The sequence below is a fragment of the Bison bison genome, unplaced genomic scaffold (genome assembly GCF_000754665.1).
Source record: "Bison bison bison isolate TAMUID 2011002044 unplaced genomic scaffold, Bison_UMD1.0 scf7180017863683, whole genome shotgun sequence".
NCBI lineage: Eukaryota > Metazoa > Chordata > Mammalia > Artiodactyla > Bovidae > Bison > Bison bison.
The window spans coordinates 128,845-147,157 of record NW_011494255.1 but is presented as its reverse complement, the minus strand read 5'-3'; the positions used below and the strand labels follow the sequence as shown (position 1 = coordinate 147,157).

General features: G+C 42.8%; 2 protein-coding genes and 1 pseudogene across 2 annotated transcripts in view; 2 read left to right on the top strand and 1 right to left on the bottom strand.

Annotated features, from left to right (window-relative positions):
- LOC104983920 overlaps window positions 1-2,997 on the top strand; it is a 9,946-nt pseudogene extending 6,949 nt beyond the window's left edge.
- Window positions 1-7,197, bottom strand: part of LOC104983913 (zinc finger protein 432-like) — a 60,584-nt gene extending 53,387 nt beyond the window's left edge. Inside the window, exons 1-2 of the mRNA XM_010833446.1 lie at window positions 7,107-7,197; window positions 4,984-5,042 (exon numbers count right to left, since the gene is read on the bottom strand). The gene's annotated coding sequence lies outside the window, so the exon portion shown is untranslated. The remainder of the gene's footprint in view (window positions 1-4,983; window positions 5,043-7,106) is intronic.
- Window positions 7,198-7,263: 66 nt separating this feature from the next.
- Window positions 7,264-18,313, top strand: part of ZNF577 (zinc finger protein 577) — a 15,773-nt gene continuing 4,723 nt past the window's right edge. The window contains 4 exon segments of the mRNA XM_010833440.1: window positions 7,264-7,401; window positions 14,421-14,607; window positions 16,660-16,786; window positions 17,532-17,627. Of these exon segments, the coding sequence (XP_010831742.1) occupies window positions 14,593-14,607; window positions 16,660-16,786; window positions 17,532-17,627 (238 nt within the window). The 5' untranslated portion in view covers window positions 7,264-7,401; window positions 14,421-14,592.

Below are 18,313 nucleotides of genomic sequence, written 5' to 3'. Positions count from 1 at the left end.
TCCAGCATTGGCAGGCAGCTTCTTTACCACAAGCACCACGTGGCAAGCCCCTCTTTACCCTCTCTGTTTAACACCTTTGCTGTTCCTCTTCTTTGTTTCATTAGAGAAGATCTTTCTAAAATTTCTCATTCTGTTTGTTAGGCTAGGGAGCCTAAACAAAATCATAAAATCTCATTAATGAGTCTTATCCTTCTTTCCAAATAAATCCTCATTTCTTCTATGTCTCATTACTCCCTTTGCTTCTTCAAACCATTGTCATGTTTGAACTGCCTACTTTATTCCTTATCTTGCTTTTTCTGTTTCCTTTCCACCGCAGAATATGGCTTCAATTTAAGTAAAGAATTTTTTTGTGTTTCTCCAATACCAGCACCATGTCTGGTTTGTGGATTAGCCATTTAATAAGGATGTGTTGAATGAATGTCTTTCACCATTTTGAAACTGGGTGTCCCTCCAGTCTCTGTGAGGTGATGCTAACAGTGACGGTATTTAACTGTCCCCAGGGCCTTATTTATAAAGCAAACAAATCTATATTTATTCATTGTGAATTTACTGTATTTTACACTGATGGCTGACATCTTTTGGGTTGTTTGGTGTTTTATATTATCGTGTTTTTAACCATTTCCAAGAGATTGGAGTTAGTGCTTAATGGATGCAGAGTTTTTCAGTTGGAGAAGATGGAAAAAAAAAAACAAAAAACTAGCAATATAAGGTGCTGATGGTTGTACAACATTGTGATTATACTTAATATCACAGAACTGTACATTTAAAAATGGTTAAGGGACTTCCCTGGTGGTCGAGTAGTAGGACTCTGCTTCCACTGCAGGGAGCATGGGTTCAATCCCTCGTCAGGGAACTAAGATCTTGCATGGCCCAGCCCTGCCAAAACCATTAAAACAGTAAAATTTATTTTATATATATTTAACTATAATTTTGAAAAGTTTTTTAAAGATAAGGTAATTTTATGCTTGGAATTTCTTTGATATCTTGGGTTTTTCATTAAAGAGCCAGCTTACCCCAAGGTATTTTTGAAATAGTTTTATTCCATCTGATGCTCATAAAGTGTTCATTGTTATCTTTCCTAGACATTAAGGAAGTGGATGATCATGTGCAGTTGCACTGGCAAAACCAAAATATGCCGAAGTGTCATGAACAGAATGCATTTGGGAATATTATTCATCAGAGCAGAAGTTGTTTTCCTTTAAGGCCAAATTATGATGTATTTGATTTACACAGGAAAACTCTGAAATCATATCTAGATGTAACTAACCAGAAAAAAAGCTGCAACAAAAAGGAGCCTGCTGAGTTTAATTGGGATGGGAGATTCTTGCTCCATGCTCATCATGAACAAACTCATACTGAAATTGAACATCAGGAAATACACAAAACAGAGAACACCCATGAATGTACTGAATATGGGAAAGCCTTCCTCAAGAAGTCTCTCAGCTCAATGAACATAAAATAATTCTCACACAGGAAAGAAACCCCATGGATGTAGTCCGTGTGGGAAGACCTTCTTCAAGAAGTTCAAGCTCACTGAACATCAGCGAACTTACAAAGGAGAGAAACCCCATGAGTGTTTTGAGTGTGGAAGAGCCTTCCTCAGGGAATTTTAGCTTACTGAACATCAGAAGATGCATATGGGAAATAAACCCCATGTATGCAGTATATGTGGAAAAGCATTCTACAGAAAGTTCAAGCTAACTGAGCACCAGAGAACTCATACAGGAGAGAAAGCCTACAAATGTACTGAATGTGGAAAAGCCTTCTTTAGGAAGGCAGAGCTCACTATACACCAACAAAACAAAACAGGAGAAAAACCCCATGTATGCAGTGAGTGTGGAAAAGCTTTCTCCAGAAAATCACAGCTCTTTCTGGATCAGAAAATTCAGACAGGAGAGAAATCTTATATATGCAGGGAGTGTGGGAAAGGTTTCACACAGAAGGGCAATCTCCTCATACATCAACTAACTCACACTGGAGAGAAACCCTATGGATGCACTGAATGTGGTAAGGCCTTCAGTCAGAAGGCATGCCTCACAGCACATCAGCGATTCCATAGGGGAAAGACTTCCTTTGTATGTACTGACCATGGAAAATCTTGTTTGCAGAAATCAGGATTCATTAAACCTCAGAGAATTCATACAAGAGAGAAACCTTATGTGTGCAGCGACCATAGGAAAGCCTTCACCACAAAGACAATGCTCACTGTCCATCAAAGAACTCACACGGGAGAGAGGCTCTATGGATGCAACGAGTGTGGGAGAACTTTCTCCCACATGTCTGGTTAAACACAAGAGGACACACACGAGAGAGAAACAAGTAGATTCTGTAAAGGTGGAATACTCTTTCCAAAGGGTCACAGCTTCTTAGATACTAGTGAACTCTTGCAGGGGAAAAACCCTGTTAATATAGTGACTGTGCAGATGCCTTCTGTGACCCCTCAGACATCATTACTCATCAGTGGACTCCTAGCAGGTAGGAATGTAGTCCTGATGGAACAGCCAGCTGCCAGATGTGCACCCTCAGGAGATAACAGAGAGTTTGTACAGGAGAGAAAGGTTTATGAATGCTATGAATGTGGTTATGCCTTCAGTGGTCAATTACATCTTATTTTATGTCATGAAAAATACATAGGAAAAAAACTGGTACATTCTATATGGAAAAGCCTTGGGCCATAATGTATAGCTGCTTGCATGGTTATATGTAAACAGGAAGCCTGTGAATGCAGAAGTTAGAAAAGCTGTGTTTTGGAAGAAAGACCCTGTCATCAGTGATTACCATTGGTCATAGGTGAGCTTAGAGTGGGTAAAAAATATGAGAGTGGTAAAACCCTTGCCCCCAATAGGTATTACATACACGAGAGAAACTGTTGGAAGGCAGTGAATGTGGCAAGGTTTTCAGTGGTACATTCTGCCTCATCCGTCAGCTGGTGAAATCATACACAAAGCACTGTGAACATACTACTTGACGAGTATCTTAATTAGTTCTTGTGATGCAAAGCCTGTGAAAATGAGGGGTATTTGAGAGCTTTATGTACCATTTCCCACTTTAATGCATTACATAATATACCTGATACATATTTTTGGACAGGAAACCTGGAACCATATTCTTAGGTACTATGCTTAAAAGTGAAAATGTTAGTCACTTAGTCATGTCTGACTCTTTGTGACCCCATGGACTGTACCTGCCAAGCTCCTCTGTCCATGGAGTTCTCAAGACAAGAATACTGGAGTAGGCTGCCATTCCATTTGCCAGGGGTTTGACCCAGGGATCGAACTAGGGTCTCCTGTATTGCTGGCAGATTCTTTCCTGTCTGAGCAACCAGGGAAGCCTGGTTACTATGCTTATGTTTCCATAATTTTAAGGAGATAATCTACCTCACATCACTGGTTATATTCATTTCTTATACATTCATTTCTCCCAACTGAAAAAAAATTATCTTCAACGCCCACCCAGTATATGATAACTAGCTGCTACATTTCTTTGACTCTAAATTTATTTAAATATTATTTCATAAAATTGAATTTTCTAATAAGAAAAATGAATATTAAGGTCATAAATGCAACTTAATGTCCTTGAATGAGCTTAACTTCAGCTGATAAATAAGACCAAGCATTATACAATAAAGGTCACCTTAAATGTAGTTTTTTTTGGAGAAGGCAATGGCACCCCACTCCAGTACTTTTGCCTGGAAAATCCCATGGACAGAGGAGCCTGGTGGGCTGCAGTCCATGGGGTCGCTAAGAGTCAGATACAACTGAGCGATTTCACTTTCACTTTTCACTTTCATGCATTGGAGAAGGAAATAGCAACCCACTCCAGTGTTCTTGCCTGGAGAATCCCAGGGACAGGGGAACCTGGTGGGCTGCCGTCTATGGGTCACACAGAGTCGGACACAACTGAAGCGACTTAGCAGCAAATGTAGTTTTTAAGATTTTCTAGACTTGAAAAGGTAGTGAAATGGTTTGCAAAGTGAACTGAAAGCCCAAAAACAATTAGTAATTTAAACCTATAAATTACATAATAAAATACATTGCAACACAGACCTTGCTTTTTTTTTTTCCTTAAAACATGAAAAGATGGACAATCTGAACACAAATTAAGATTGCTTCTCTCCTAGCTCTCCCCTTCTCTGGTTATCCAGATTATTCTCAGAATCCTGGGAATATGAAAGTCTACACTGGTTAACTCAGCTGCATTCTTCCTTCTGGACATAGTTCCCTAACCCTATCTTTTGCCTCACTGATGGGATGGAAACCGATACCAGGAAGAAAGGTGGGTGGTTCCATTTCCTCCTAACTCAGGCACTCTTGAATCTAACATGTTTGGGAGTCACATGAGGAAGAGAGAAGTAGATTTTGTAGAATCAACTTTGGCCTGTTACCTCATTCTCCACAGAGCTGGAGAGACTGAATCAGATTGGGAATGAGTCGAGGAGCCCTGCAAGAGTGGGCTGAATCTGGTTCTAGACTGGAATACTACAGGCCTTTAACCAATCTGGCAAATGTTTTCCAAATCTCTATAATCATTGAGCTGTAGCCAGGGGTAATGTCAGTAGTGACTGGCATAAGGTTCAGGCCAAGTCTACTGCTGGAAAACTGGGTTTGAGGAAGGGCATGATGTCAGGTCCCTTAGGGAGAAGCTAGCGGTAGAGGCATGTAAGTAGATGAGGTATCTTAATGGCATTGTAAATGTTCTTTAAAAACTAACACATGATGTGAAAACTTAAGACTCACTTGGAGTGAACATCTCAATTGTTTTCTTAAGGGTTTTAATGTGGAATATATGAAGATCTTAGGTCATACATAAACATTCCTGTATTACACTGCTCTGGCTGCCATACTGAAATACCAGCGTAGGTGGCTTAAACAGAAGTTAATATTCTCATAGTTCCAGAGACTAGAAGTCCAAGGTCAAGGTTCCAGCAGATACAACTGGAGTAGAGCCCCACCCTTACAACTTCATTTAACCTGAATTACTTACCATAGGAGTCCCATCTCCAAATAGAGCCACAGTGGGTTTCAGGGCTTCAGCATGTGAATCTGATGGGACACAAACATTCAGTCCTTAAAATTCCACCACTGGCCCTGTGCCCTTCAATCACACCCCTCTTGCATGCAAAATACATACATTTCACCCCAATAGCCCCCTGGATTAACTCTAATCCAGGACTTCCCTGGTGGTTCAGTGGTTAAGAATCCACCTGCCAATGCAAGGGAAATGGGTTTGATCCTTGGTCCAGGAAGATTTCACATGCCTATGGCAACTAAGCCTGTGCACCACAACTACTGAGCCCACATACTGCAACCAGATAAAGCCCCTGCCCAACAAAGAAGACCCAACACAGCCAAAAACAAATACCTTAAAAAAAAAAAAAAAAAAAGTCTTTATCCAAAGTCTCATCTGAGCCAAATATAGGTGAGACGTGATGTACAATTCACCCTGAGGAAAATTCCTCTCCATCTTTGGACCCGTGAAACCAGGTAAGTTATGTTCTTCAAAAATACAATGGTAGGACAGAGGTACAATACATACTTCCATTATAAGACAGATAAATCATAAGGAAAAAAGAGTGACTGGTCCCAAGCAAGTCCAAAAGCTAGAGAAACAAATTCCATTAAATCTTAGGGCTAATGTCTTTGGTTCACTGCTCTGCCCTCCAGGCACTGTAGATCACATTGTAGGTGGGAATCAAAACTCTTGCTATAATGAGAAAGACATACCAACAACTTTCCTTTTACATTCTGCACACCAGTACTGAGACAGGCTGGGACCCAGGACACTTCACTGCAGTGCCTGCCCCTAGACAAACGGCCCAACCAGAATACAGAGGAACTATAAGGGACTAAAAGTAACTGCCTGGCATAGGCAATAGGAGCAAATTATGAACAAGATACACAAAGACCCAAACCCAACCGCTACTTCCGAGGTACTGTGAGCAAAAGCAGGATCCTGTGTGTGTTCCCTGCAAACAGCCCTAAAAGAAATGGGCAGACCACCCAAGCCACCCCTCCCCTGGACCTGCCCTACCCTCACACCATTTAATGGACCAGCTCACCACCTGCCCCGTAGCAAGAAAGGGTACCTGTTACTCGTTTTCACTTCCTCCTGCTACAGCACCAGGCCCAATAAAGCATTGCCTGAATTTATCTGGCCTCTTACCAATTTCTATTGGCTAGAATCCAAGAACCCTGGTCAGTAACAGAATGTACAGCTCAATGAAACCATGTTATTTTTCCTGCATTTATACCTTTTATATTTCCAGCACCCAGATCCATGTTTGCCACAGAGGATGCATTTTATAAACATCTGCTGGGTCAATAAATAAATAACGCCTTTAGCTTGAACGTTCTCTGAACCAAGTTCTATAATTACAGGGTTGTTGTTTAGTCGCTACATCGTGTCCGACTCTTTTGCGACCCCATCGACTGTATAGCCCTCCAGGAGCCTCTGTCCATGGGATTTCACAGGCAAGAATACTGGAGGGGGTTGCCATTTCCTTTTCTGACCTTCCTGACTTAGGGAGCGGTGCTTCATCAGTTGCGTCACAATACTCAACAGAATCACTTCCCTCAGAGCTTCTGATTCAAGTATTTCTCACCTGTGCAAGTAAAACCTTACCCCATCTTTGGCTCATCCCACTGTCGAAGGGAGAACCATGCTTCTCCTCTGGCTTTGCCCCTGATCAAAAGTGTTTCCCATTTCCCTCCACACCAGTCATAACAAGAGCTGTACAATCCCGCCGTTTTACCCACTCTCAGACCTGTGCCCTCCTGAACGGTTTTCTAAACCCTGCAACACCCTCTACAGTCCGCATTCCTAGAATACTGCTCGGTTGTCCTTCGATTGTTGCTAGGTTTGGCTTGGGATTCCTCCCTATTGGATTTCTTTGAGACGGCCGCGCTTCTTAGCTTCTCTTCATCTTAAATCAAAGGGCCTTCATGTCCGCGAACATCTCTGCCCAGCCTGCAGAGATCCAGGTACCCTTGAGTTTCTGAGAAGCTAAGCGTTTGTGCAGCGCCCCTGGCGAATGTTCAAAGTCATGGCCCAATGGGTCAGGTGGGCCGAAAATAGGGTGAAATAAGTCCTTTTCGATAGCTTCTCACCGTTTTACACCTTCCCGCGAAAGGAAGAAAAACGAAGCCCTCACCGGTCAAACGGAACTAGGTGGAAAACGGCTGCTACTGGAAAAGAGCCGCAAACCCGGCGCGGAAATATTGCGTCATGGAAGGCTCGCGAGAAGCCAGGATCCGGGTCTTTGGAACGGCTGCTTGTGAACCTCGTCGGCCGCCATCCTTTCAGCTTCCAGGAGTCTTGCCTGCGGCAGAGGGTGGTCGCTTGGTTTTAATACGTCTATCCTGTGATTTGCCTCCAGCGGTGAAGACAGAAGTCATCCGTCAGGTCAGTGTTGGTTTCTGGGCGTGTTTCAGGGCCAGGGAGAGCGCCTTAGGGTGTTTGTTGTTGTTGTTGTTCCAGATTGCGTAATGGGGTAGGCGTTGGGGTGACGCGAAGGGTCATGCCGGCTGGTACCTTTTGTGTTTGTGGACCAACCTGGGGATTCATGTTGAGAGTTTTCTCTGGTGCGGGAGCACGGTTACCGTGTTGGATCTGTAACCTAGCTGGATGCCACCAGGCCTTCCTGGCACAGGCCTTCCCTCACATCCTGTGCTTCAGCTCCTCTCTGAAGTACCTAGATAATAGTACTTGATGTACATTTCATGAGTTGTTTTGCAGAGGTTAAAAAAAAAAAAAAACTCTCCCTCTCCAACAAAGAAGAAGATATTAATAAACTATTTAGTGAGGTAGGGCACAGAACCCCAGGCCTCCTGGAACCCAAGGACTGATAATGTTAACCCCTGTGAAACCATCCTGCTACCTCACCAAAAGCCAATTAAAGAATTGTGCACAAGCTGATCTTGGACCCTGCAAACCCCCTCCCTCCCTCACCTGGCTTTTAAAACTGCTTTGCCAGATCCCTTCTCATTTTAGGGCGTTTTAGGGCAAGAGCTGTCTTGTCTCAATGCAAGGCCTTGAAATAAACCTTTCACTGTTCCAGACAGCAGCGTTTCAGTTTGTTTGGCTTTGCTGTGTCTTGAACATGATTAACAGCATGACAAATTGGGAGATCTTTGCTGGAGAGTAACATTTGGGGTGTCTGTTGTTAGGGGATTGGAACTTGTGTCCTCATTAGGGACAGTGTTTGGGGAGCTTATTGCATGTTTAATTTTAGATGTGGAGTTTCCGGTCTTGCATCCATGTTACTGTATATTCCTATTGAAAATACTTGGTTTTCAGGTTCATCCTGAAATCAGGGCTTCCCTGGTGCTCAGCAGTAAAGAATCTGCCTGCCAATGCAGGAGACTGAGGTTTGATTCCTGGCTGCGGAAAATCTCTTGGAGAAGCCAACGGCAACCCACTCCAGTATTCTTGGGCTTCCCTTGTGGGTCAGCTGGTAAACAATCCGCCTGCAATGAGGGAGACCTGGGTTTGATCCCTGGGTTGGGAAGATCCCTTGGAGAAGGGAAAGGCTACCCACTCCAGTATTCTGGAGAATTCTGTAGAATAGTAGAGAATGTATAGTCCATGGGGTTGCAAAGAGTCAGACACAACTGAGCAACTTTCACTTTCCAGTATTCTTGCTTGGGAAATCCCATGGACAGAGGAGCCTGGCAGGCTACACTCCATGGGGTCACAAAGAGTTGGACACGACTGAGCACTAACACACTTTAAATACTCCTCCAGAAAGCAACTCTTGTTAAAATTTAGTATATTTCATTTTTAGCGTTGGGATCAGATGTGTAGGTATTGGTATGATTTTATACATTTTAATCTAACATCCTATCATAACCATTTGAAAGTTTTATTTCTTTTCTTTTAAAAATACTATCACAGTTATGCTCCATCAAGTGGGTATTTTAATTTGGGAAGAAGCGATACAGATGTAGGTACTACACTTTTCAGTTCAGTTCAGTTCAGTTCAGTCACTCAGTCGTGTCCAACTCTGCGACCCATGAATCACAGCACACCAGGCCTCCCTGTCCATCCCCAACTCCCGGAGTTCACTCAAACTCATGTCCATTGAGTCAGTGATGCCATCCAGCCATCTCATCCTCTGTCATCCCCTTCTCCTCCTGCCCCTAATCCCTCCCAGCATGAGAGTCTTTTCCAATGAGTCAACTCTTCGCATGAGGTGGCCAAAGTATTGGAGTTTCAGCTTCAGCATCAGTCCCTCCAATGAACACCCAGGACTGATCTCCTTTAGCATGGACTGGTTGGATCTCCTTACAGTCCAAGGGACTCTCAAGAGTCTTCTCCAACACCACAGTTCAAAAGCATCAATTCTTCGGCGCTCAGCTTTCTTCACAGTCCAACTCTCACATCCATGCGTGACCACTGGAAAAACCATAGCCTTGACTAGATGGACCTTTGTTGGCAAAGTAATATCTCTGCTTTTGAATATGCTATCTAGGTTGGTCATAACTTTCCTTCCAAGGAGTAAGCATCTTTTAATTTCATGGCTGCAGTCACCATCTGCAGTGATTTTGGAGCCCAAAAAAATAAAGTCTGACACTGTTTCCACTGTTTCCCCATCTATTTCCCTTGAAGTGTTGGGACCAGATGCCATGATCTTAGTTTTCTGAATGTTGAGCTTTAAGCGAACTTTTTCACTCTCCTCTTTCACTTTCATCAAGAGGCTTTTGAGTTCCTCTTCACTTTCTGCCATAAGGGTGGTGTCTTCGGTATATCTGAGGTTACTGAAATTTCTCCCGGCAATCTTAATTCCAGCTTGTGCTTCTTCCAGCCCAACGTTTCTCATGATGTACTCTGCATAGAAGTTAAATAAGCAGGGTGACAATATACAGCCTTGATGTACTCCTTTTCCTGTTTGGAACCAGTCTGTTGTTCCGTGTCCAGTTCTAACTGTTGCTTCCTGACCTGCATATAGGTTTCTCAAGAGGCAGGTCAGGTGGTCTGATATTCCCATCTCTTTCAGAATTTTCCACAGTTTATTGTGATCCACACAGTCAGAGGCTTTGGCATAGTCAATAAAGCAGAAATAGATGTTTTTCTGGAACTCTCTTGCTTTTTCCATGATCCAGCGGATGGTGGCAATTTGATCTCTGGTTCCTCTGCCTTTTCTAAAACCAGCTTGAACATCTGGAAGTTCACGGTTCACGTACTGCTGAAGCCTGGCTTGCAGAATTTTGAGCATTACTTGACTAGCGTGTGAGATGAGTGCAATTGTGCAGTAGTTTGAACATTCTTTGGCATTGCCTTTCTTTGGGATTGGAATGAAAACTGACCTTTTCCAGTCCTGTGGCCACTGCTAAGTTTTCCAAATTTGCTGGCATATTGAGTGCAGCACTTTCACAGCATCGTCTTTCAGGATTTGAAATAGCTCAACTGGAATTCCATCACCTCCACTAGCTTTGTTCCATCTTTGTTCGTAGTGATGCTTTCTAAGGCCCACTTGACTTCACATTCCAGGATGTCTGCCTCCAGGTGAGTGATCACAATATCATGATTATCTGGGTTATGAAGCTCTTTTTTTGTACAGTTCTTCTGTGTATTCTTGCCACCTCTTCTTAATATCTTCTGCTTCTGTTAGGTCCATACCATTTCTGTCCTTTATTGAGCCCATCTTTGCATGAAATGTTCCCTTGCTGCTGCTGCTGCTGCTGCTGCTGCTGCTAAGTCCCTTCAATCATGTCCAACTCTGTGCGACCCCATAGACGGCAGCCCACCAGGCTCCCCTGTCCCTGGGATTCTCCAGGCAAGAACACTGGAATGGGTTGCCATTTTCTTCTCCAATGCATGAAAGTGAAAAGTTAAGTGAAGTCGCTCAGTCGTGTCCGACTCTTAGCGACCCCATGGATTGCAACCCACCAGGCTCCTCTGCCCATGGGATTTTCCAGGCAAGAGTACTGGAGTAGGGTATCTCTAATTTTCTTGAAGAGATCTCTAGTCTTTCCCGTTCAGTTGTTTTCCTCTATTTCTTTGCATTGATCGCTGAGGAAGGCTTTCTTATCCCTCCTTGCTATTCTTTGGAACTCTACATTCAGATGCTTATATCTTTCTTTTTCTCCTCTGCTTTTCACTTCTCTTCTTTTCACAGCTATTTGTAAGGCCTCCTCAGACAGCCATTTTGCTTTTTTGCATTTCTTTTCCATGGGGATGGTCTTATCCCTGTCTCCTGTACAATGTCATGAACCTCCATCCATAGTTCATGAGGCACTCTGTCTATCAGATCTAGTCTCTTAAATCTATTTCTCACTTCCACTGTATAATCATAAGGGATTTGATTTAGGTCATACCTGAGTGGTCTAGTGGTTTTCCCCACTTTCTTCAATTTAAGTCTGAATTTGGCAATAAGGAGTTCCTGATCTGAACCACAGTCAGCTTCCGGTCTTGTTTTTGCTGACTGTATAGAGCTTCTCCATCTTTGGCTGCAAGGAATATAATCAGTCTGATTTCGGTGTTGACCATCTGGTGATGTCCATGTGTAGGAACATGTAAATGGATTTCTTTTAACTCAAGTTTTTTTGTTTCTTTGACCAGCTGTGATGTTTTTCTATATGTGTTTTGGACATGTTTTATTACGTTTGTTTGTAAACAGGTTGTACTTTTGTTGTAGCTGTAAATAGTGTCATTTTTTTTCCCATATGACCCAGCTCCCTCAATTTTGTGTCTTCTAATTTTATGTAATGAACAAGAGCAAAAATTAAAAAGATATATTTTGTCACCTCATTCCACTCAGATATTACTAATTGATTCCTTCAGATTGATTCCTTTATATTTTCTAGTTGAGCATCTTTGTCATCTGCAAATAGAGTTGACCAGTTTATGGACTGGAGTAAGAAGAACCTGCTTCTCCCTCTGACTTGGGTAGTTAATCTTTGAGTCAGGCTTCATCACTTGTGAAAAAAGCTGTCATGATTCCCACTTCATAGCTGTTAGAAAGATGGAATGAGCAAAAGTTCTTTGAGTACAAAGCAGAGTGCCTGCTAGTCTGAATAAATGGTACATGCACTTTATAGTTATTAATCTTTCTCAAAGGTGTCCCACACACCTTATTGAGATGTAATTGGCATATACATATATAATTCTATAAGTTTAAAGGTGTACAGTTGTGTTTATTTAATACACGTACATATTGCAAAATAATCACCACCGTTAGTCAACATCTGCATCATGTGACATAATTACCATTTCTTTTTAGTGATGAGAACACTGAAGATCTACTTTTTTTTATTAACTTTCAAGTGTATGTGCTTAGTTGCTCTGTTGTGTCTGACTCTTTTCGATCCCATGGATGTAGCCCTCCAGGCTCTGCTCTCCATGGGGATTCTTCAGGCCAGAATACTGGAATGGGTTGCCATGCCCTCCTCCAGGGGATCGTCACAACCCAGAGATTGAACCCACGTCTAATACGTATTTAACTGTAATCACCATGCTGTACATTACAGTCCCCTTAAAAGGCTTTTAAATTTTTTTTTTGGTTGATAATTTTTTTCTCTTTTAAGTTTTCTTTATGTTGTGAGATTTTTCAATATTTTATATTCTGGGAATACACCATACCTGTTCATAATGATTTGTTCTTTTAACATGGGACTGAATTCTGTTTGCTTATAGTTTACCTAATATTTTTGCACCTAGAAATAAAAAAATGTTTGGGATTTGCTTCAAAATAATCCAGTGGTGGTGGAGGAGTGAATGGAGGTGTAGATAAAACAAATGAGGTTTGAGTTGATAATTATTGAAGTCACACAGTGGATACGTGGAGTTTGATTACACTCTTCTTTGTTTGTTTGTTTGTCTGTGGCTACACTGGGTCTTCATTGCTGCACACGGGCTTTCTCTAGTGCGGCAAGTGGAATCTACTCTCTGGTTGTGGCACACGGGGCTTCTCACTGAGGTGGCTTCTCTTGACGCAGAGCATGGCCTCTAGGCACACGGGCTCAGTAGTTGTGTGTGCCTGGGCCTAGTTACCCCAAGGCATGTGGAATCTTTCTGGACCTGTATGCCCTGCGTTGGCAGGCATGTTCTTAATCACTGAACCACCAGGGGGGTCGCTGAGTACACTGTTCTCTATGAGGGTTTTTTGTACACGAGGTTTAAATTACTGTTCTTTCTTTTGCTTGAAATTTTTTTAAAAAAAATTGTGAAAATGTATAAGTGAAACTGATCTGTACTTTTCTTTAAAAGCTTTTTTCAAGTATAACACCCAAAATTAAAGGCTAGAATGTTACAGAAATAAAATAAAAACCAAATTAAAAAGAATAGAATATCACAGTGACTTCCTTGGCAGTCCAGTGGTTAAGACTCTGCCCTTCCACTACAGAGGCATGGGTTCAATTCCTGGTCATCCCTGGTTAGGGAACTAAGATCACACATGCCAAACAGCATGGCTAAAAAAAAAAAGAATAGAGTATTCCAGCACCCTAGAAGCCTCCACCTCCTAATCTCCCTCCTTTCCAGAGGCAATTACTTTCCTAAAAACATATTAGATTTGCCTGACTATTAACTTGATGTAAGTAGAATCATGCATCCATGTTTTCTTGTGTCTGGCTTCTTATGTTCAATGTTTTGTTGTGAAATTCATCTAAGTTATTGCATGTAGCAATAGAGTATTTCTTTTCATTGCTATTAGTATTCCACTGTATGAAAGTAAAAGAAATTGTTAGTCCCTCAGTTGTGTCTGCCTCTTTGCGACCCCGTGCACTGTAGCCTTCCCCACGTCCTCCCAGGCTTCTCTGTCCATGGAATTCTCCAGGCAAGAGTTCTGGAGTGGGTAGCCATTCCCTTCTCCAGGGAATCGTCCCTACTTGGATTGAACCCTGGTCTCCTGCATTGCAGTCGGATTCTTTACCATTTCTTTTTATTGCTCAGTCATGTCTGATTCTTGCAACCCCATGGACTGTAACCATCAGGCTTCTCTGTCCATGGAATTCTCTTGCCTCTCCAGGCAAGAACCTGGAGTGGGTTGCCATTTCCTACTCCACTATGTTATATATATGTACACACGCTGTTATAGTCTTTTTCCAGTACTGTTTATCGTAAGACACTGAATATATAGTCCCCTGTGCTGTACAGTAGGACCTTGTTGTTTATAAAGCCAACATTTTCGTACTTCATTTTTCCTGAACTGGATCTGTGTGAGATCTTAGCCATGGACAAGACCATGAGCTGATTTGTATTTCCCATCTTCTCTTTCACTTTCACACTCTTCCAACTTTGTCAAAAAAGACATTCGTCTCACCCATTTCATATGTTTCTGTGGGACCCAACCCCATGATAGAAAAGCTTTCAGGGAGTTAAAGAGACTTGAATTATTGGGACATTCTGTTTGAATGAGTACTCGTGGCTACAGAGAGCTGTGGCCGTAGGTTCAGTCATTGAATTTGCTCTTGAATCCACAGATTCTAGTCTACAGGAACATCTTCAGTAATAGGAGGCTCCAGGCTTTGGAGAGCATGGATTCTGGCAGCAGCTTGACCTGAGACCCCTGACCATAACCTCCAGGCAGGCCTGGAAAGAGAGAAGACAGAACACAGCCTGGAGTTACACACTCTTTCTTAAGAAGTGGAGAAGATGAGCAAGGTCCAGGTGAGGTTTGTGTTATTTGTTTTAATCCTTTGTTTCCCAGGGGACTTGTGGAAGCTTCTAAAAAGCAGTCTGGTGAAATGAGAACAGTATGAAGTGAAAAGTGAAAGTGATGGTCACTCAGTTGTGTCAGACTCTTTGTGACTCCCATGGAGTGTAGCCCACCAGGCTCCTCTGTGGAATTCTCCAGGCCAGAATACTGGAGTCGTTAGCCATTCCCTTTTCTAGAGGATCTTCCCGACCCAGAGACAGAACCCTGGTCTCCTCCATTGTAGGCAGATTCTTTACCTTCTGAGCCACCAAGAAATCCCTGAGAAGAGTATATGTTAAAAAAAATTAGGATCTGCTGGACAGTAAGTTTAGGCTAAAATCTTAAAATAGAGGCAGATTCTTCCCTTATAACTTCTTAACCCCAGTTTCAAAATAATGAAGTCAGAGCCAATTATTCTTGGGTGATCTTTGTATTTTTACTTATACAAATGATACATAGCTCCATTTGCGTGCACAAGGTTTAAGCACACAAAAGTCTTTGCACCAAAAGAGAATATCCTCTTTTGCCTTTTTCTCACCAAAGGCTCACCCCGAAGGGTAACATGTTAATAATTTGGGTCTCCCACCAAATTCATGTTTGGTAAAATATATCTATATTTAGATTAATTTCTGTATATCTTAATATATGCATTTCTATGCACACACATATGTAAACTTATAGATATGTAACTGAATATGTTATTAAGAGTTTTTCATATGTCTGGGATGAGACTATATACTATATAGACTATATACTATAGACTATACTATCTGGGGGCTTGATTCTTTTCATTTAAGAGAATGCCTTGAAGATCATTGATACCAGTATATTTAAATCCATCTCATTGATTTTAATGTTTGCATAATATTTCATAGCATGGAGGTTTAGGATACCCTGTCTGCCTCTAATAGACTTCTAAATTAATAACAGATTTTTCACTCATATAAACAAAGACATTCTTACTGCACAGTGTCTTTTATTTCTATGCAAATATTATTTTAGTTCTTTTCTAGGCTGGGAAGGACTAATTTGTAGAATTCCACAGGGCTATGGTTTGAATTTGTGCCTCTACAATTCATTGTTGAAATCTTAACCAATCAAAGATGATAGTATTAGGAGGTGGGACCATTTGGAGCTGTGTAGGTCAGTCATGAGGGTGAGGTCTTCACAAATGGGATGAATGTCCTTTTAAGAGAGAATGCACAGGGATCTCTCGCCCTTCCCTGTGAAGGTTCCCGCTGTGAACCAGGGAGCGGGCCCTCACTAAAAGGTGGCCATGATGGCCCTTGATCCCAGACTTCCCAGCCCCCACAACTGTGAGAAATAAATTTGTTTTTGTAAGCTACCCAGTCTGTGGTATTTTATTATAGCAACCCAAGTGGACTAAGACACAGTCATGGGCTTTCCCTGGTGGCTCAGTGGTAAAGAACCCACCTGCCAATGCAGGGGACACAGGTTCAATCCCTGGGCCGAGAAGATCCCACATTGCCACAGAGCTAAGCCCTAGCACCACAACTACTGAGCCTGTGCTCTGGAGCCCGGGAGGCACAACTGCTAAAGCCCACTGGCCTAGAGCCTGTGCTCTGCAACAGGAGAACCCGTAACAATGAAAGGCCCACACACCACAGCTAGGGCATGGCCCCCACAACTAGAGAAAAGCCCATGCAGCAACAAAGACACAGCACAAAAATAAATACAGATTTTTTTTAAAAAAGGCACATGGTCTATCCTATGTGAAATAGCCACAGCCACAGTGCACATAATTTTTTATCATGGGGAAGATAAACAGAACTTGTTCCTGGGACTTCCATGGTGGTCTAGCAGTTAGGATTCTGGGCTTTCACTGCTGTGATCCAGGTTCAGTCCCTAGTCAGGGAACTGAGATCCCATGAACTATGTCATACGGCCAAAAAATAAAATAAAAATGAGATCTCTTCTGATTTATTTAAAAAAAAAAAAAGAACATGTTCTTATTCTTTTTCCACATGTTCCATCATGATTTGCACTGGAATTTGTTATTACAGGGCTCTGTGTCATTCGAGGATGTGGCTGTGGGCTTCAGCCAGGAGGAGTGGCAGATACTGGGCCCATCTCAGAAGGCCCTGTACTGGGACGTCATGTTGGAGAACTACTGCAACTTAGTGTCAGTAGGTAAGGGCAGCGTGTGCTCAGGCCACCCAGGATGGCGTTCTCCTGCTCTCTGTCCATCTCTGGCTCAACCCACGCCTGCTTCACTTACACCCTACTCAAATGACTGACCTCCCTGTCTACAAACTTACCCCGGCCCCAGCTAATGCCCATTCTAGCTTTAGATCAGAACATCTCCACTATGAGAGCTTATCATAGGGGTGGTGATGGGCGTGCCTCTCTGCTGGTTTCCCTGGTAACCAATGAGCCAACCTGACGTCAATTTCCCCTGTAACTGGTAATGCACACCCCACCCCAGCAAAGACTGCCGTCATGTCCTACCTGCCATGTACTGCACACAGTGGGGTATTGCTCCAGGACCTTGCGTCAGACAAGTAAGCTCCTCCCTCCGTTAAACCACTGATGTCTCTGTCGCCGACTCCGGGCTCTTTTTCTTTGGTTTGAAGTTGGGTGAGTCCAGGGCTTGGCTTGGAGGACTGCAAGGTGCAGCCCAGCAGACAGCATTATAGTCAGTTGCCTTTTCTTTCTCATTCAGTGAAATCTGCAGGGTTCCTGGAATGTTGTGTTTTATGGTTGGGACTAAAGCACTGTAGGTCCTAGAATGCATGTTCTCTCTTTCCAAGGTAAAGGTTTTTACTTTATCGAAGTATAAGGGATGTGGTCCTCAAAATCAAACTTTGTACAGTTCTCGTAGATCACCCCGGCTCAAATGCTCAGCACCGGCCATCCCGTGATTTCCCGTTTACAGGATATCAGGCTCCCACACCAAATTCACTCTTTCAGTTGGAACAAGGAGGACCCCCGTGGACGGTCGAGGGAGCAGCCCTGAGTCCAACCTGCTCAGGTGAGTGAGCGCAAACCAAGAAGGTGGAACAAAATGACACGAAAATTCAGTTAGTCAGTGACAGATTGACATTTCTGAAGTATTATCTAGGGAACTTCCCTGACACCAGTTGATGACCCAATAACCTAACACCTTTCCGCATGTTGTTATTAGGGCTGTTCTTCTTTGCCTGCTATTAAAGGATGATGTCTTCTTTTTTACAGTTTTCTGGATCTTACTGTTGTTTGTTTCATCCAAGACCTTGAGGTCTTAAGGTGGTTCCATGCCTCCCAGCATACTCCCTCGTGCCTTCTCCTTCCTTTGTCTGCAGAGGCTCACTTCCTGTCCTCCACCTTACTCACTATGAGGTCTCTCTCACCACCCATACAAATCACTTTGCACTTAGCGCTGCTCCCTGCCTCTGCAGTATCAGCTCCCCTTTTGACAGAGCTATTCTCCCTCCCTGACTACCCACCTCACCTTCATTCATCTGAAAACCACACACACCTTGTCTCCCAGGGGACTTCTGTCTACTGATTGACCCTCTGCTTCCCCAGCTTTCAGGTTAAGGGTTTTGTTGTTAATCTTCTCTTAAAAGTTTGACTCAGTCTCAGGGCCTCAGCTTTCTGTTCTCTGCTGGAGGGCCCCAGGTTGACTCCTGCTAACGTCTGACCTGCACTCTAACTCTGTGTGTGTTGCCAGCCACC